At 47.9% G+C, this 19,273-nt stretch overlaps 1 protein-coding gene across 2 annotated transcripts in view; it reads left to right on the top strand.

The window, feature by feature from the left end:
• Nucleotides 1–19,273, top strand: part of LOC143983706 (complement C4-like) — a 178,284-nt gene that overhangs the window by 99,198 nt on the left and 59,813 nt on the right. For both annotated transcript variants that reach the window (XM_077483720.1, XM_077483728.1), the window contains exons 24-28: nt 2,303–2,392; nt 3,856–4,059; nt 6,602–6,677; nt 15,705–15,861; nt 17,836–17,937. In XM_077483720.1, coding sequence (XP_077339846.1) covers nt 2,303–2,392; nt 3,856–4,059; nt 6,602–6,677; nt 15,705–15,861; nt 17,836–17,937 — 629 coding nt within the window. The remainder of the gene's footprint in view (nt 1–2,302; nt 2,393–3,855; nt 4,060–6,601; nt 6,678–15,704; nt 15,862–17,835; nt 17,938–19,273) is intronic.

Genomic DNA, 19,273 nt, shown 5'->3' with positions numbered 1-19,273 from the left:
AAAGGTGTGGGGACCGAAGAGGAGATTTAATACATATGATTTGGCGATGCCCAAGATTATATAGATATTGGGTAGGAATAATAGGGAAAATTAATAAAGTGTTTGGGTTATCATTGGAAGTAGAAGCTAAAATCTGTATAATGGGATTGATAGAAGAAGAGGAGGTACGAGGGGATATCCACACAGCGGTTATTAGATGCCTTTTTCAGGGGAGGAAATTAATTGCGTTTAAATGGCAGAGGAGGGAAGCGCCTACAGTAAAGGAATGGATGGAAAGGGTGAAAGATAACATAAAAAAGGAGGAATACATATATAGGAAAAGAGGTAATTATGGGAAGTTTGTTAAAATATGGGGAAAGTGGGGTGAGCAATGAGAAAGGGTGAGTAAGTTGCAAGAGTGATGGATGAAGGAGGGAATGAATGAGAGGTGGGGAGGGGGATGGGAGAAGGGAATGAGTAATTTGTTTAAGTTTGATGTTATTTAAAATTTTTCTTTTGTATAAATTGTGAATTGAATATTATCGGCGGAGGGAATGGGAGGGGGAGAGGGTTGATAGGGGGAGGGAGGATGGGAGGGGGGGATAAGGGAAATTTGTTTGTAAGGGGAATTATTGTATGTGATTATTTTGTGGCAATATTTGTAAATTTGAATATAAAGCAAATAAAATAAAAAAATTTAAAGATTAAAAAAAAAAAAGAGTTTGCAGCGGAATATCTGCTCTTTGATTATTGTGAGGCTAAAGATCGATATAGCCTGTAGGGCCTTTGGCAGGCACTCCGTGCCCGGACAAGGTCATCTAGAGCCCAGAGCGAACATGTATGAGCATTATGTGTTAGCTACCCCCCTCCCCCCCAAGAAAATTGAGTGCTAATCTGCATGCTTAGCTCAAATCCTCTCAATTCACATAAGCTCTCAACACAATTCCCTGCCCCCCCCCCCCCCCAAAAAATACTAACATTCCTCTCCCTAGCACAAATCCTCTACCCCTCAAATTTCCCCTCTGAGCAGAAATCCCCCCCCCCACTCCAAATCCCCTTCCCAGCACAAATTCCCCTCCCCATCCTATCCCCAATCCACCCCCCCCCCAAATCCCCCCACCCTAGCACAAATCCCTCTCCCAAAAAAAATCCCCTCTTGGCACAAATACCTCCACCATATTACCCTTTCTAGCACAAACCCCCAAATCACCCACCCTAGCACAAATCCTCTTCCTCCATTTCCCCTCTCAACACAAATCCCCACTCCTAGCACACCTCCCCAAATTTTCCCTCCTAGAACTACTCTTAACTCCTTCCGCCCCCCCCCCCCCAATTCCCCCTCCCAACACAAATCCTCCCCCAATCTCCTTGTGGTGCCCCGGAACCTCTGCCCAGGGCAGCGGCCCCTCCTGCCCATCACTTGTCCCAGCCCTGTATGTACTACCCTTATGATAAATCATGAATGTCCTCCTGAATATATGGGAACTCTTCTTGTCTTAGAAATGTTTAAAAATCCTCTTTAAATAGAAATGAGGACATCACATCCCACAAAACCTTTTAATACCTTTCATAGCCATGTAAACTGTTTTTTTTCTCTCTTCGTCTTTACAGTCCGGTTGTCTGTATTGACCATATCAATCTTAAATCTGTATAACCTTAATATGGACAACCTGGTTTCAAAATCAAATGAAACCAATTGATCCATAATAGCTCTTTGCATAGCAGACCGTCTTTGGTTTTAAAGCGGGAGTTCCGCCGTTTTTTTTTTAAAAGCCAGCCGCTACAAATACTGCAGCTGCTGACTTTTAAAATAAGGACACTTACCCGCCCAGCGCGCCCACGATGTCGGCACCCGAAGCCGATCTCTCGATCATCTCTCGGGTGCTGCCGCTGCCGCCGCTTCATTTCCCGGTTCCCTACTGCGCATGCGTGAGTCGTGCAGCGCAATAAGGATGGTCCTGCTGCCTCTGGGATCCGTGCGTTTCCCAGCAGGCAGCGGGGGACTTTCGGAAAGGGCCGCAGATAGCTATGCCGGAAGTGGGTGCAGATACCTGTACTGTACAGGTACCTGCACCCCCCTCCCCCCTGAAAGGTGCCAATTGTGGCGCCGGAGGGGGGGAGGATTCCAATGAGCGGAAGGTCCACTTTAGGGTGGACCTCCGCTTTAAGTGCTTCACAACATGACTAAAACTATATAGCAAGACTGAATTAATGCTCTACTGTCTGTTAACATTGTTAAAGGAAATACAGGTACCCTTGAAGTCCTGTTTATCCCACATATTGTAACTTGCACACTTTTTTTTTTGTCTCCTTTTTCATGCAGATGCATCCAGAAAAGATTTACGTTTCGATGAGGAGTTACCTTCGAATGTGATCCCAGATGCTGATTTCCGTTCTAGTGTGAAAATTACCAGTAAGTACTGTCATGGCTGCATTTAGACAAACAAGGCATACACCTAAAGGTCAAAGAAAGTGTCCATAGGAATAGACCCGAATAAAGGCTAAGTGATCTTTTATTCCAAATCAGTTAAATGTATTCAGTATGAAGCAAAACAAAAGCTTTGCCAAAGTCGTATGTTTTTTTTTTGGTGGAAGGCAGCTACAGCCTGAGTGGGAAAGCCTGTCCCCTGCCAGCATGCTGTAGACAACGAACCTTGTTCTTTGTGTAAAAGCAGTGGTCTCTCTGCAGAGGTCTAACATACCCCCTACAGAGCTAGAGCCATCCAATCAGCAGGGAGCATGGTTATTGCTGATTGCACAACTCTTAAATCTTTTTTCCTTCAGATGAACATATATATATTTAGAAATTGAATTACATTTTTAATAGGGCTGTTACTGATTAAAATTTTCATGTTTGATTAATCGATATATTTTTTTAATCGACTAATTTCGATTATTTATAACACACATACAGATCCAACTACTTTTAGCTGATCTCCTTGCATTGCAACTCTGCATTAGTCAGTGGTAAATGTGATATACACTATATACAATCATCCCACACTAGTTAGTTTCCACAATCCATGACTTAACTTCACAGTTCACTCAAATACGTTTTAAATTCAAACTGTAGTACTGACGTAAGTGATCTTTTTTTTTTTTTTGCACGGTAGCGTGACAATCCCTCCACCTCCGGTCTAACTAATCACTCACATAGCATTTTACCCCTGTGCAAACAGGTGATCATGCAAGTGGGTATCAAAAGGGTTAACACAGACCATAAACTTCTCTCACGTCTCCTTAGATCTCAGCAAGGGCGCCAGGTCATGGGTAGAAAGAAAAGATCTAAGTGCTCACCGCTTAAGTATAAGATTCAACTTTTGTGTTCAAACATAAACTACTCACATAAAGATGATAAAAACACAGCATGTAAAGCCGGCAATCCTGTTAGTTCCGTAGGGAAGCAGCGGGTGACGTCATGCGTAGCTCTTCCCCCATACGTGTTACGTTCAATCAGAACTTCAACGTCACCGGACTCCTCCCACCTTCCCTTCATTAGCAGACGGAGGCACTTGGGGAAAGGGGAGGGGTCTGGTGACGTCGATGTCCGTGACGTCACCGGATCTCCGACGGAACTCCCTGAAGACCTGGAAGTTGGCGCAGAGGTGAGTACCAATCAAAAGAATTTTGATCGATCAAAAAAATTAACGATTAATTGAGGAATTAATCTTTAATTTCCACAACCCTAATTTTTAAACATGATCTCACACCACTAAGATAGCATAACATTATGCTCATCATTTTTCCATATATATCTTAAAATTTTGATTTTTCTTTCTCACTAATGCATTTAGCAACTCCTCCATTAGATCTTAGTTTGCACTGAAAAATATATCATTTATCCTCATGATAAAGCTATGTTTTATTCTCCCGCAGTGGACAACCCAATAAACACCATTAATAACAGCCTGAGCGCGGATGGAGTGAGCAAGTTGATCCGAGTCCCCTATGGCTGTGCTGAACAGACTATGATCTCCACCGCTCCGGGGGTGTACGCCATGCGCTACCTCAACCAAGCCGATAAGTGGGTTGATCTACCACCAGATCGCAAGGACCAAGGGCTGGACAACATGAGAAACGGTAAGGCAGTCCCCCAGGGGTGAGGAATGTGAGCAATCGGTTCATTGTGATGAAGCAAAAATGGTTAGAAGGGACGGTTTGGGGTTTATTCGGATGATGTAAATATTGACTTTTCCTGTAAAAGTCTAACTTGTCCCCGCCCCCACCTTACCACATAGGTTTCCCTTAAAGTGTTTCTATACCCACAACAGTAAAATTAGTCAATATATGCAGTAAAGCATGCTTGTTATACTCACTGTGGAACCTAAGGGGTTTATTCTCTGCATTGTGTAACAAGGCTGTTTGATCCTATCTTCTCTGATCCTCCCCTTCTTTTACTGACCCCTAACCATCTGCTGATAGAACTGAGCCTTGGGGACACTGTGCACATACTCAGTTTGGTGTGTATTGAGGGTTTCTTTTTTTTTCCTTTTTTTTATGTGAGGGTGCAGTTCACTTTTGGGCATCAGTTCTCAAAAGGATATCGGGGAAACTGGAGAAGAGTGCCGAGAAGGGCAACAAAACTGATAAGAGGCGTGGAGGAGATCAGCTATGAGGAAATATTAAAGGAACTGAATTTATTCTCTCTTGAGGAGATTAAGGGGGGATATGACCAACATGTATATATAAGTGGTCCATATAGTGAACTTGGTGTTGAGTTATTCATTTTACGGTCATCACAGAGGACAAGGGGGCACTCTTTACATCTAGAGGAAAAGAGATTTCATCTCCAAATACGGAAAGGTTTCTTCAAAGTAAGAGCTGTGAAATTGTGGAATAGACTCCCTGCAGAGGCGGTTCTGGCCAGCTCAGTGGATTACTTTAAGAAAGGCCTGGATTCTTTCCTAAATGTACATAATTTAACTTAGTACTAACATTTATAGGTAAAGTTGATCCAGAGAAAATCTGATTGCCTCTCTGGGATCAGAAAGGAATTTTTTCCCCTGCTGTAGCAAATTGGATCTTGCTTCTCTGGTGGTTTTTTTCGCCTTCCTCTGGATCAACTGTGGGTATAGGATTGGGTATTTTGGGTATTTTATTTATTTATTTATGGTTGAACTAGATGGACTTATGTCTTTTTTCAACCTGACTATGTAACTATGTGATCAGCTAAGAGCCAATCGGCACCATCCAGACAAAGTCAGGGGTCATGCAGCCTCATAGGACAGCCAAAGAATAAAAACTCCTCCTGCAAGCTTTAACCAAACACTGATGGAAGTCTTGAGACTGCTATATACTGCTTAAGATAGAGAAAATGGTATTTAGCAGTTTATGTTTACTAAAATGATTGCATTTCTATGTACTGTGGGGGACCAGATATAGTGAATGCAGGCTTCTGGGTTTAGTAACACGTTAAAGCCACACATCACAATAAAGGACTAAGAGGGGATCTTGTTGGGGGTAACCTTGTATTATCCCCCTTGAGCTTGTGATGCTCTCCATTTTCCCTCACATTTCTTTGTTTGGAACAAGCAGTGGTCATGTGCATTTTTCTATCCACACTACAAATTTGATAATCCATCTTGGGGGCGGGCAAGAACCGACGGCTACATTCCTACATACAGTGAGACCATGGAGAACGAGCATAGCCATCCCCTAACAGGAAGTCAGATCACAGCAGGATAAAATAAAAGGAATTTGGAGGCGGTCATGTTTATTGTATGACTTTACATTTGGCAGTGACATGTTTTGCAAGTGGCCACTAAATTAACATATGTGCAAAATGCATCATAGTTCTACCCATATTTATTAATCGGCACTTATTGTTAAAAAGTTACAGTATGTGTTATGCAAATGGTCAAGCTGCCCCATGTCAACCTTACCTCTAATGCAGGTGGTCAGACATTTTAGCTGGCTACTGTGTTCTTCACCTATAGTAGCCCCCTTTCCCATAGGGCAAGCAGGCCTACTAATGCTCGGTTGCCCCCAGGACTTATACACAGCGCTATAGTGCCTGGCCACCAGGCACAGGCAGGCGCGAAGTGAGCAAAGCAAATAGGTACATGCAGTTGGCAGACAGGCAGAGTGGTTCCATGACAGTCCAGGTACAAGGCAGGCAGAGTTTAGAGAACAGTCGATATCCGATCCAAGGTCATACGCAGGGAAATCCAATCTAGCAGAGCAGGGCAGACAAACAGGCAGCTTGTTCAATGTATTACACAATATATCACCCTCTATCACAAACCTGACACTGCAGGCTTGGCTGGCTTAAATTAGGTATGGTCTCTACCCAGAGACTGACCACATTAATCACCTTGCAGGTGGACAGACAAGAAGAATGCCAGAGCCTAACCCAGGAAGCTGGAATGAGCAGCTATGATGGAGCAGGAGTGCATACGCTCATGACACCCCCATGTTCCACGTTATATCCCACCAGACAGGGGGTAGCACATAACCTGCATTCCCAGGCGCACCACCATTGTTTTCTCAGACAGTAGCTATTGTGTATAAAGCTAAATGTGTTTGTAGTTGTTGTCTGTTTATATGTATATGGTAAAATTGAAAAAAAAAAAAATTCAACCGAGATAAAGTTAAATGTTAATGATCCATGCGTCTGTTCCAGGATACACAAGGATACTACAGTACAGGAAATCTGATGGCTCATACGGTGCCTGGCTGACAAGACCCAGCAGCACTTGGTAAGAGAAGCTTTGTACAGCTGCACCAGATTCTGTGTGTGTCTTAGCAGGGCTCAAGTCCTGCGGGAATGCATGGGAACGGAGTTCCTGTACTTTTTCCACAACAGGAACTCAGTTCCCGTTAGCAGCCATGTCCTGCAAGACTTTGAAGTATGCAAGCTGTGTGGCAGGTGCTACACCAGCAGCCGCCAACACAGATCACAATAGTAAGTGCCGCACACCTGACCATTCAGGCATTGCCAGTAGGGGGCCCCATGACAGCTTCTGCCTCGATCTACCTGTCAATCACAGCTAGCTGACAGGTAGATCAGGTCTAGGTCCAGCTGATGGGTAGATCAGCTATTCTGCTCACAGGACATGCAGGGATAGAGATGAGCTGAGGGAGGAACATCAGTTTGGGGTGGTAAGCTGAGCACAATACCTGGCAAAGTTTAATGCCAGGAGGGAAGTTTATGTGGAAATATGTAAAGGGTTGGAATAGCAGCGAGTGTGTGTTGGAGCCCTGCAGAGTTTGCAGCCCCCCAAGCTAACATACATCTCCTAAGCAGGAACACATCACTATCTCCCCAAGCATTCTGTCCAGATAATGTGCAGTTAATTTATGACCTTTCCATTTAACCCTGTGTTATCCAAACTCTGTTCAGTGAAAAGTGTAACTCACCACATAAACGCTCTATATACAAAATACAATTCCCCAATAAAGATCAGAACATGATGTTTACATTTGCATGGAAGCACAATTGAATAAATGCTGATTATTCAGAGAATTACCGTATTTATGTTTATTGAGGATTGTTTTTATTTATCTACTAACAGTTAAGCTTCATACACACAATACGAAAATTGGATGAAAAATACTACTTTTGAAGCTTCCATGCATATGAGCGTATAATTTTTTTTCGGTGGGGGAGTGGATGTTGGGTGGGCGTTCCCACACTTTTTTCCCCAGGACTTGACCCCTGGGTTTTAGTAAATTCTCACCCCCCCCTTTAGTCTGTTTAGCAATAAAAGCTTATTGCTCGTCTGATCACTTATTTCTTAAAAATGTACCCCAAGCTGCACATGTGCATGCCCTGGTGCTGGGATGAATTAACTCCTGTGCGCATGTGTATGGGATACCACATGGAGGTATCCAGTAGGGATGAGCCGAACACCCCCCGGTTCGGTTCGCACCAGAACTTGCGAACGACCCCCGCGTTCGGTACGAACGTTAGAACCCCATTGAAGTCTATGGGACTCGAACGTTCGAATTGGAAAGTGCTAATTTTAACGGCTAATATGCAAGATGGTGTCCTAAAAAGGGTTTGGCGACCTGCCTCCTGCCTCAGGGGACATGGGTCACTGCAAAAAAAAGTTTTAAAAACTACCGTTTTGGTGGGAGCACTGATTTTAATGACGATTAAAGTGAAAAAAAAAAGTGAAATATTCCTTTAAATATGGTGCCTGGTGGGTGTCTGTAGTATGCCTGTGAAGTGCCACGTGTTTCCCGTGTTTAGAACAGTCCCTGCACAAAATGACATTAAACGGAAATAACACCATTTAAAACTGCTTGCGGTTTTAATGTTATATCTGGTTCCTGCAATATGGTTGAAAATCATTCAGAAAAATGGCATGGGTAGCCCTCCCTGCCCATTACCAGCCTATTTGGGTCTTGTACGCATATTAAGGGGAACCCCGTACCCATATTAAAAAAAGGAAATGCGTGTGGCCCCCAGGCCCTATATACTCAGAACAGCAGTATACAGGCGGTGCAAACAAGACAGGGACTGTGTAGGTTTGTTGTGTTAAGTTGAATCTGTTTGTAATTTTCAACTGGTACATTTTTAAAGTGTAGCTCCAGTCAAAAAAAATATTTTTAAGCTTTTTGGAAAACATAGGGAAGGGTTATCACCCCTGTATAATTTGTTTTGTCGTCCATCTTTTTTCATCTCACTTGCTGTTGTCTCCTTCCGTTTGCAAGTAGGAGATGTTTGTAAATTGGATGTTTGAAAGTAGGGGCCTGCCCTATATGCTCTGCAGAAATGGCGGAACAAGGTGTTGGTTTTGCAACAACATTGTAAGCCCTCAAAGTGACTCTTGGTGGGCGCTGGAGCGCCCTGCTGTGAACGATTATATCAAGAATTGTAATTACATGCCATTGTTGAACAGTGGTAGAAAAATTGACCTTTGGTGGTTGTGGTGCTGGTGCCACAACACTATAAGTCCTCACAGTTACTCTGGGTGGGCACAGGAAGGGGCCCTCCTGTGAAATATTATATCAAGAATTGTAATTACATGTCCCTGTTAAACAGGGGCAGAAAAATTGGGCCTTAGGCACTGGTGCCATCACACTGCAACCTCTGCCATACACTCTAGTTTTATTGCAGGAATTAGCCCTGCTGCAAAGCATTGCATCAAAAATTGTACTTAAACGCCCCTGTTAAACAGGGGCAGAAAAATTGGGCATTAGGCACTGGTGCCATCACACTGCAACCTCTGCCATACACTCTAGTTTTATTGCAGGAATTAGCCCTGCTGCAAAGCATTGCATCAAAAATTGTACTTAAACGCCCCTGTTAAACAGGGGCAGAAAAATTGGGCCTTAGGCACTGGTGCCATCACACTGCAACCTCTGCCATACACTCTAGTTTTATTGCAGGAATTAGCCCTGCTGCAAAGCATTGCATCAAAAATTGTACTTAAACGCCCCTGTTAAACAGGGGCAGAAAAATTGGGCATTAGGCACTGGTGCCATCACACTGCAACCTCTGCCATACACTCTAGTTTTATTGCAGGAATTAGCCCTGCTGCAAAGCATTGCATCAAAAATTGTACTTAAACGCCCCTGTTAAACAGGGGCAGAAAAATTGGGCATTAGGCACTGGTGCCATCACACTGCAACCTCTGTCATACACTCTAGTTTTATTGCAGGAATTAGCCCTGCTGCAAAGCATTGCATCAAAAATTGTACTTAAACGCCCCTGTTAAACAGGGGCAGAAAAATTGGGCTGCTGGCATCACCCAGAACCAAAAATGTTCTTCCAACATATCAGCGGAGGAGGAAGAGGATAGACAATCAACATAACAGGACAGTCACTCAGCATCAGCATAGGCAGTCTTGAAGGGATGTGGTATTTCAAAAAAAATTATTCGGTTACATCAGCTTCAGGTGCTTGGTAGCTGTGGGTGATCCAAGACTGATTCATCTTGATGAAGGTCAGTCGATCAACTGATTCGGTGGACAGGCGCACCCTGTGATCGGTAACGAAGCCACCAGCAGCACTGAAGGTGCGTTCCGAAAGAACGCTGGATGCAGGACAGGCCAGTAGCTCAATTGCATACTGTGCAAGCTCTGGCCAGTGATCCATCCTCAAGACCCAGTAAGCCAGAGGATTTTCGGTGGGAAAGGTGTCCAAGTCTGACCTTGCCCCTAGGTATTCCTGCACCATGTAAATTAGACGCTGGCGATGGGTGCTGGAACCAATCATACCTTGGGGCTGCGGACTAAAAAATTGTCTGAAAGCATCAGTCAGACGGCCACCTTCTCCACCGCTCCTTCTGACTGATGCCTCAGCAACACGTTGTCCAGGACCAGGAGTTTGTGACCTCCCAGTCTCTGGGAACGCGTTGCACAGAGCTTTCTGCAAGGCCTACCGGAGATGTCTCATCCTCTGCTCCCTCTGCGATGGCAATATAAGGTCGGCAACCTTACCCTTGTACCGTGGATCAAGGAGAGTGGCCAGCCAGTAATGGTCCCTCTCCTTGATCCGAAGAATACGAGGATCCTTCCGCAGGCTTTGCAGGATCAGGGAGCCCATGCAGCGTAGGTTAGCTGAGGCATTCGGTCCGGAGTCCTCTGGGTCACTAAGGACAACATGATCCGCAGCTACCTCCTCCCAGCCACGTACAAGTCCACGTGTTTCTTGGGACTGTAAATCATCCCTATAAGACTGCTGCTGCTGATGCTGAGTGCCAGCCTCCACCTCCATGCTGACACAATCATCCTCCTCCTCCTCTTCCTCCTCCTCACCCTCTTCCTGTGTGATGGGTGGCACAGCAGGAACACTGTCTGGATAAAGGGGGCCTTGAGAGGCAAGGAAGTCCTCCTCTTCCTGCCTCTGTTCTGCCTCAAGTGCCCTGTCCATTATTCCACGCAGCGTATGCTCCAAGAGGTGGACAAGAGGTATAGTGTCACTGATGCATGCACTGTCACTGCTCACCATCCTTGTGGCCTCCTCAAACGGTGACAGGACAGTGCATGCATCCCTGATCATGCCCCACTGGCGTGGTGAGAAAAAACCAAGCTCCCCTGACCCTGTCCTGGTGCCGTAGTCGCACAGGTACTCATTGATGGCCCTCTGCTGCGTGTGCAGCCACTGCAGCATGGCCAATGTTGAGTTCCATCTGGTGGGCATGTCACATATAAGGCGGTTCTTGGGCAGGTTCAACTCCTTTTGGAGCTCAGCCAGCCGAGCACAGGCATTAAATGATCGGCGGAAATGCACACAGACTCTCCTGGCCTGTTTCAGGACATCCTGTAAGCCGGGGTACCTGCCCAAGAACCGCTGCACCACCAGGTTAAGGACGTGAGCTACACAGGGCACATGGGTCAGTTGTCCCTGTCGGAGGGCGGAGAGGAGGTTGGTGCCATTGTCGCAAACCACCATTCCTGGCTTAAGCTGGCGTGGCGTCAACCACCTCTCGGCCTGCCCCTGCAGAGCTGACAAAACATCCGCCCCAGTGTGGCTCCTGTCCCCCAAACAAACCAGCGCAAGCACGGCATGGCATCGTTTTGCCTGCGTACTTGCGTAGCCCCTGCAACGCCTACGGAGCACCGCTGGTTCTGAGGACAGAGCACTGGAAGAGGCCATGGAGGAAGAAGAAGAGGAGGGGGTGGAGGAGAGAGGTGTGTCACAACCAATAGTAGCATTTTGGAGGCGTGGTGGCGGAACAACCTCCAACACTACTGCACCTTGTCCTGCATCCTTCCCAGCAGCCAGAAGAGTGACCCAATGGGCCGTGAAAGACAGGTAACGTCCCTGTCCATGCCTGCTGGACCATGAGTCAGCGGTAATATGCACCTTACCGCTGACCGCCCTGTCCAGCGAGGCAAGGACATTGCCTTCCACATGCCGGTAGAGAGCCGGAATCGCCTTCCGTGAGAAAAAGTGGCGTTTGGGGACCTGCCACTGAGGAACCACACATTGTACAAACTCACGGAAGGGGGCCGAGTCTACCAACTGAAAAGGCAGCAGTTGAAGTGCTAGCAAGTTAGCCAAGCTAGCATTCAACCGCTGGGCATGTGGATGGCTGGGAGTAAATTTCTTCCGCCGGTCCAGCAGCTGGGGCAGGGACATTTGTCTGCTATAATCGGACGTGGATGTACTTTTTTGAGACGATCTGATGCACTCGTCTCAAAAAAGGCCCACACCAAAGAACTTTTAGAATAACGCGCAGAGGAAGCGCTCTGCGCAGAGGAAGCGCTCTGCGCAGGCGGAGCTCTGCGGTGTGATTCAGTCGGTGTGCTGCCCCTAAGCTGGCCCCCGGAGGGCATCCTGCCTCGTTGGACATGTGCCTCCTCCTCCTCCCTCCTTCCAGGCACCCACGTGGAGTCAGTGCCCTCATCATCCCCTCCCTCTTCATCGCTGTAGCAAACCTGGCAGTATGCTGCAGCTTGTGGAACATGACTGCCAGATTGCTGTCCTTCTTGAGCATCCCCTCTCTCTGTGCTCACGCTACTGCCTTCCTCTAGCTGAGTGTCATCATCAGAGCCCACCAAACACTGGGCATCCTCCTGGAGCATGTACCCAACACTGTGCTCAAAGAGTTCAGGAGACTCCTCAGGAGGACGTGGTGGGTCTAGGGAAGGAGTCACTGATGATGACATTGAGAGGAGGGACGACGATGTGTTGGCAGCTGCTTTTCTACTACCCTGAGACTGGGTGAGAGAGGATGAGGAGGATGAAGAGGGCTTGGTCATCCACTCTACCAAGTCGGGCATGTCCCATGGCCACGTGCTGATGACAATGCACCGCGTCCACGACCAGCACTGTTGTCTCTAGACACAGAGCCTGCTTGCCCTCTTTTATCGGCTCGCGCCTGTCTGCCTCTCCTTGCTGGCCTTCCAGACATGGTAATGGCCTGAAGGGAGTTGGGTAAAACAGTAGTTGGGTAGTTTATATTGTGCTGGAGGCACACAACACCCACTAACTCCTGCAGATGCCTTTTTTATAGAACAGCAGAGTTAAAGGGGTATATACAGATGTATACTGTGCTGTGCTGGAGGCACACACAACTTCCAATAACTCCCGCAGATGACAATCGGGCCCAAATAGAGAACAGCTATGTAGGTGGATAATAGCGGTATGTACTGGGTACAGAGCACGCACACAGCACGCACTATCTCCTGAGTGACACTACTGACTGCAAGCTCTATTGTTAAAGATGGACCACTAGCTATATAGGTGAGGTGAATATCACGGTGTATACTGCGGTCAGGGCACGCAGACAATAACAAGAAAACAGCAGAGTTAAAGGGGTATATACAGATGTATACTGTGCTGTGCTGGAAGCACACACAACTTCCAATAACTCCCGCAGATGCCAATCGGGCCCAAATAGAGAACAGCTATGTAGGTGGATAATAGCGGTATGTACTGGGTACAGAGCACGCACACAGCACGCACTATCTCCTGAGTGACACTACTGACTGCAAGCTCTATTGTTAAAGATGGACCACTAGCTATATAGGTGAGGTGAATATCACGGTGTATACTGCGGTCAGGGCACGCAGACAATAACCAGAAAACAGCAGAGTTAAAGGGGTATATACAGATGTATACTGTGCTGTGCTGGAAGCACACACAACTTCCAATAACTCCAGCAAATGACAATCGGGCTCAAATAGAGAACAGCTATGTAGGTGTATATAGTGGTATGTACTGGGTACAGAGCACGCAGACAGCACGCACTAACACTACTGACTGCAAGCTCTATTATTAAAGCTAGATCACTAGCTATATAGGTGAGGTGAATATAGTGGTGTATACTGCGGTCAGGGCACAGACAGTAACCACTACACAAGAGCAAAATAGTAAATCAGCCAAAAACGATTGGTGTGTAACTGTGTTGAAGGTACACAGAACACCCACTGCTTCAGATGCTAACAAACACTACACGAGGCCGCCTGAAAGGCAGCTTTATATAGTGTGGGGCGTGCACTACACAGCCTGAGCTATGATTGGCCACAGGCAGGATGCCTGTGGCCAACCATTGCTCTCCTCGCTACTGGCGCTGCGATTGGCCAAGCATGCGGGGGTCACAGTGCATGCTTGGCCAATCGTGAGACAGCAATGCATTGCGCCATCGCAGTGCATTGTGGGCCACACGAATTTTGCCGCGAACGGCCCAAACGTTCGGAATTCGGCGAACGCACGAACGACCGATGTTCGAGTCGAACATGCGTTCGACTCGAACACGAAGCTCATCCCTAGTATCCAGTAAGGATGATCAGATCAGTGGGCTGTACCTTACAAAATAAGGAACCAGATTGAATAAAGTTAAAGGGATTGTAAGGAGAATTTTTTTTTTTTTTTTAAATAACAAACATGTTATACTTACCTCCACTGTGCAGCTCGTTTTGCACAGAGTGGCCCCGAACCTGCTCTTCTGGGGTCCCTCGGCGGCTGTCTCGGCTTCCTCCCTCAGATGCTTCTCACGTTCATGCGAGCTCCCTCGCATGGTGAGAAGCATCTGCGGGCGCGCTCCCGTGATACAGCCGGCGGATATAGCCGCTCGCTGTATCACACGGCCCCGCCCCCGGCGCTCCGCGTCAGTGGATGTGATTGACAGCAGCGCGAGCCAATGGCTGCGCTGCTTTCCATCCATCCACTCCAGCCAATCAGCGGCCAGGCTGAACGGTGGAAAGGATGTCGGGGGACGAGCGCGGGACTTTCGAGGGGTGAGGTAAGTAAAACGGGGGGACTGGGGGGGCCAGCACTGTCAGATGTTTTTTCACCTTAATGCATAGAAAAAACATTTACCTTTACAACCCCTTTAAATTATTATTTTTTCCAACAAATAATACTCTTCAAACACCAGTGAACCATAAACCATGTAAAAAAAAATATAATAATACAGAAACCCAAATGATAACCTAACTATGTACACGTGGAGGGGAGCACACATAGGCAGGGCAAGGTCAGGACTGGGACAGGAAACAACGGGAGCAGGAAGCAAGGTACTGGAAGCAGGGAGCAGGTCTCAGGATCAGGTACAGGGGTCAAAATCAGGCACAGAAACCAGAAACAAAGATCAGGCAGGGACTCACAGGAAGAACACTGAAGCACTGAACCTCAGTTATGGGTGGGATTAAATACATCCCAGCAGCCCACGTCAGGTGCAGCCTAATTACTCAGATAGGCTGGCTGTTGGGAGACACCCACTGGTGGCCACCGGAACTCATCTTCCTATGTGCTGTGGAAAGCTAGCCATAAGGTCTGGCAGGACACCCTCCTTCCTCCACAGCCATCCAACAACGCATCTAACAAGGCATCAGCTACATTGATTGCTGGCACTTATCTCCGGCTCCAAGCACTTTTTTAGGACTAGCACCAGCAAGAGGAATGTGTAAGGGGGTTGGGGGGAACATGTCAGCCTACTGTCCCTCTGCATTTCTCTTTCTGGTGCTAGTCTGGAAGAAGTGCTCGGCGGAGAGCTGAAGTTACACTCTGCAGAGCCTGGTGAGGAGAGCTCTGAGAGATGATTGGAAGGAAGGGACCCCACCCCTTCACACAGGGGACAGAGTTGAGGCTGTCAATGACAAGCTGTGTGCTGGAACTCCCACCCCTGTCACTATTTTTCTCTTGGTGTCAGGAAAACTTGTCTGAAGTGATTCATGCAGATAGAAGAGGTCTAGAAAGTTAGTGCTGTTAATTGAGACAAGACACACTATAGGGGGATATTCTTTATTCATATTTCTTTTTCATATGTCTGAGGTTTACAGCCACTTTAAATTTCACCATTTGCTCCCCCTTTGTATTTTCTCAGGCTCACATCGTTTGTGGTGAAAGTCATGTCCTTATGTCGTAAATATATTGACGTTGATGTGGAAGAGATTCGGAAATCTGTCGCTTATCTCACCAGCAAGCAGGCCAACAATGGGGCTTTCCAGGAAACCACAACTGTCATCCACCAAGATATGATGGTAAGAAGATACATGGCTCACAAAACTGCATTGTATGTAAGACTCAAATTTGACCCCCCCCCCCCCCCCCATCCCAGCATCAACATGCTAATGACATGTTAAAACAAAAAGGTTCTGTCTTCATTGCATGGCTCGTTTTAGACCCAGTGACATTGTCCCTAGGTCCCTGTGCTTCTCTATGCAATGGGGCCAAATCATGGCTGGTGGAAGGAGCAGGGGCGTAACTATAGGGGGTGCAGCAGTCGTGACCGCAACTGGGCCCTGTGCTGCAGGGGGCCCATGCAGCCCCCTCTACATATGGCCGGCAAAAGCATAGGCAGCTAGGGGTACCAGTGCACCATGCAAACGGGTGACTGGAGGTGGAGGATGACTAGCAGAGCTCCATGCTCGACTATCGCACTGGCTGCTCTTTAGTTGTGCATTCCCTGCATGACCTGTGTCCTTCGGCCGGCTCCTCAGAGTACCCCTCTCCTACTCCATGCATTGCCGCTCAGTCCGTTGTCTGTTCTCCCCAGCCAGAGTCCCGCCCTCCCCCGAGTCCGGCCCACACTGCACTGCATACTTCTCCCGGGTAAATACATTTTAAGCACACAGATGCAGTGCAGCCCTATGAGAGCCGGCTCCCAGAGGACACTGCAGGCTTGTCTGCCAGCCCCCCTCCTCCCCCGTCATACACAGATGATGAAAGGTCTTTCTGGGAGATATGCTGATCACCCATCCAGCACACTGGATGGAGCCCAGGCCAACATTGATGTGTGCGTGGCCTGCAGCTTGGTCATGGTGGGTGAGAGAACCCCATCCCCCACACACCATTACATACCCCCTCCATCTCCCCCTGGGGACAGGGGCCCCTTCTCACGTGGGGACAGGGATCCCCATCTCCCCTGGGGACAGGGACCCCTTCTCACCTGGGGGCAGTAACTTCATCTGCCCTGGAGAAAAGGACCTCATCTCTTCTGGGGACGGGACCCCATCCTGCCTAGGGACAGTCCCCCAATGGGGCACCTAAAAAAAAAAAAAACTACTGATGCCAGTGGTGGAACTACAAGGCTCACAAAGGTCATACCTGTGACCACGCCCTGGAGTTCCATCGCCGGACTCGGAGGGAAGGGCCCTGGCTGGGGTTCAGGGGGGCCCTTCATGGTTTCTGGCATCGGGGCCCTGAAGGTTCTAGTTACGCCACTGGGAAGGAGCTGTGAACATCTAATACTAAATCAAATACAGGACTTACAATGTCCATTAGGAGCAATGCGCCTAATGCCGCGTACACACGACCGGACTTTCCTGCAGAAAAGGTCCAACGGTCTTCCCGACGGAGTTCCAACTGGACAGAATCGCCCACACACAACGGACCAAAGTCCATTCATTTTTGAAAAGGAAGTTCAATAGCCAGTAGCCAATAGCTGCCCTTGCGTCGTATTTGGTCCGTCGGACCAGCATACAGACGAACGCTTTTCCCGATAGAAATTGATTCGGTCGGAAAGATTTAAAGCAACTTCTATTTCTAGGTCCGTCTGAATTTTTTGAAGAAAAACGATCGGACTATCCCACACACGATCGGAATATCCGACGGAAAGATTCCGTCTGACCTTTTCTGATGGAAAGTCCGGTTGTATGTACGCGTCATTATCCATGCTTCCGGCCCCCTGATCTACATGCAGGGCGCTGGACATATGGATTCCAATGGGGGGGGGAGGGGTTTGAAGCATGTGATTATAGTCTTCAAAAAAAGGGTGGGCTGGGGGCTGGATGACTGACTGAGGGGGGGGGGATTGGGGGTTCCCGCCGGCTGACCAGGGGGTTGGTTGTTTGCCGCCATCCCAAAAAAAAACACACCAGCCGCCGCTGAATGCATTGATATATTACTGGACACAGAGCTGCATTAATATGTGTTGTTTATATCTGCCTAGAGTTCAGCTCTATGTGAACTGATCCTTAAGCGTCCAAATCTGTCCTTTTTTTTTTTCTCCGCAGGGAGGTGTTGCCGGGAAGAACGCTGAAGTTTCGCTGACAGCTTACGTGCTGATTGCTCTCCATCATTCTGAGGAAGCTCTTCCCGAAGATGACACCGAAACGGTACATGACCCTGGCAGTGTGCGCACCTGGGGCAGCACAGCCATTGTTACAGTGTATTACCGTATATACTCGAGTATAAGCCGAGATTTTCAGCCTCTTTTTTGAGGCTGAAAGTGCCCCCCTCGGCTTATACTCGAGTCACCGCTGTCTGACTGCCCGAACAGCGTGTCGAGCAGACAGACAGCGGCCATTCTACCTTTCAAAAGCCGCGCCTCCGCCTCCGCCTGTGATAGGCGGAACACTCAATTTCCCAGCAGTCAGTGTTCCGCCTATCACGGACATCGGCTCATCCTCGGATGAGCCGATGTCCGTGATAGGCGGAACACTGACTGCTGGGAAATTGAGTGTTCCGCCTATCACAGGCGGAGGCGGAGGCGCGGCTTTTGAACAGGGGAATGGCCGCCAGGGCGCCGACGAAGAGCGGCGATCCTGGCATGGGACGACACGGAGGCTCGGGACGGGGCGACACGGAGGCTCGGGACGGGACGACACGGAGGCTCGGGACGGGACGACACGGAGGCTCGGGACGGGACCGGACGGAGGCTCGGGACACAGGTAGGCTGGACACACAAGGCTGCACGGACACACACACACACACACACACACACACACACACACACACACACACACACACACACGGATGGATGGATGGACACACACACACACACAGGGATGGATGGATGGATGGACACACACACACACACAGGGATGGATGGATGGATGGACACACACACACACACACACACACACACAGGGATGGATGGATGGATGGACGCACACACACACAGGGATGGATGGATGGACACACACACAGGGATGGATGGATGGACACACACACAGGGATGGATGGATGGACACACACACAGGGATGGACGGACACACAGGGATGGACGGACACAGAGGGATGGACGGACACACACAGGGATGGACAGGCATATCTCACCCTCGGCTTATACACGAGTCAATAGGTTTCCCAGTTTTTTGGGGGTAAATTGGGGGCCTCGGCTTATACTCGGGTCGGCCTATACTCGAGTATATACGGTATATTACAGTGCTTTAAAAGACAATCTTATTTTGGATACAAAAGGAGAAAAGTTAAAACCACTGTCAGGCTTTTCACTGTCTGTGTCCCATGGCCCGCGGAGACAATCAGATTGCTTTTATCCACTTCATAATATCTACACCCAAGAACAGCTCCATCTAGTGGCTATAATGTGGTATTTTCCTTATTGCTATATTTTAGGAAAATACCTCCTTATGGCCACTAGATGCGGCTTATGATCTTAGGAAATACACATTAAAACACATTGTGGGGATTCGAGATGGCTGTGCAAAC

This window comes from Lithobates pipiens, unplaced genomic scaffold (genome assembly GCF_037356315.1).
Source record: "Lithobates pipiens isolate NorthernLeopardFrog02 unplaced genomic scaffold, aLitPip1_a1.2 Scaffold_1, whole genome shotgun sequence".
NCBI lineage: Eukaryota > Metazoa > Chordata > Amphibia > Anura > Ranidae > Lithobates > Lithobates pipiens.
This window is presented reverse-complemented; position numbering and strand designations above follow the sequence as displayed.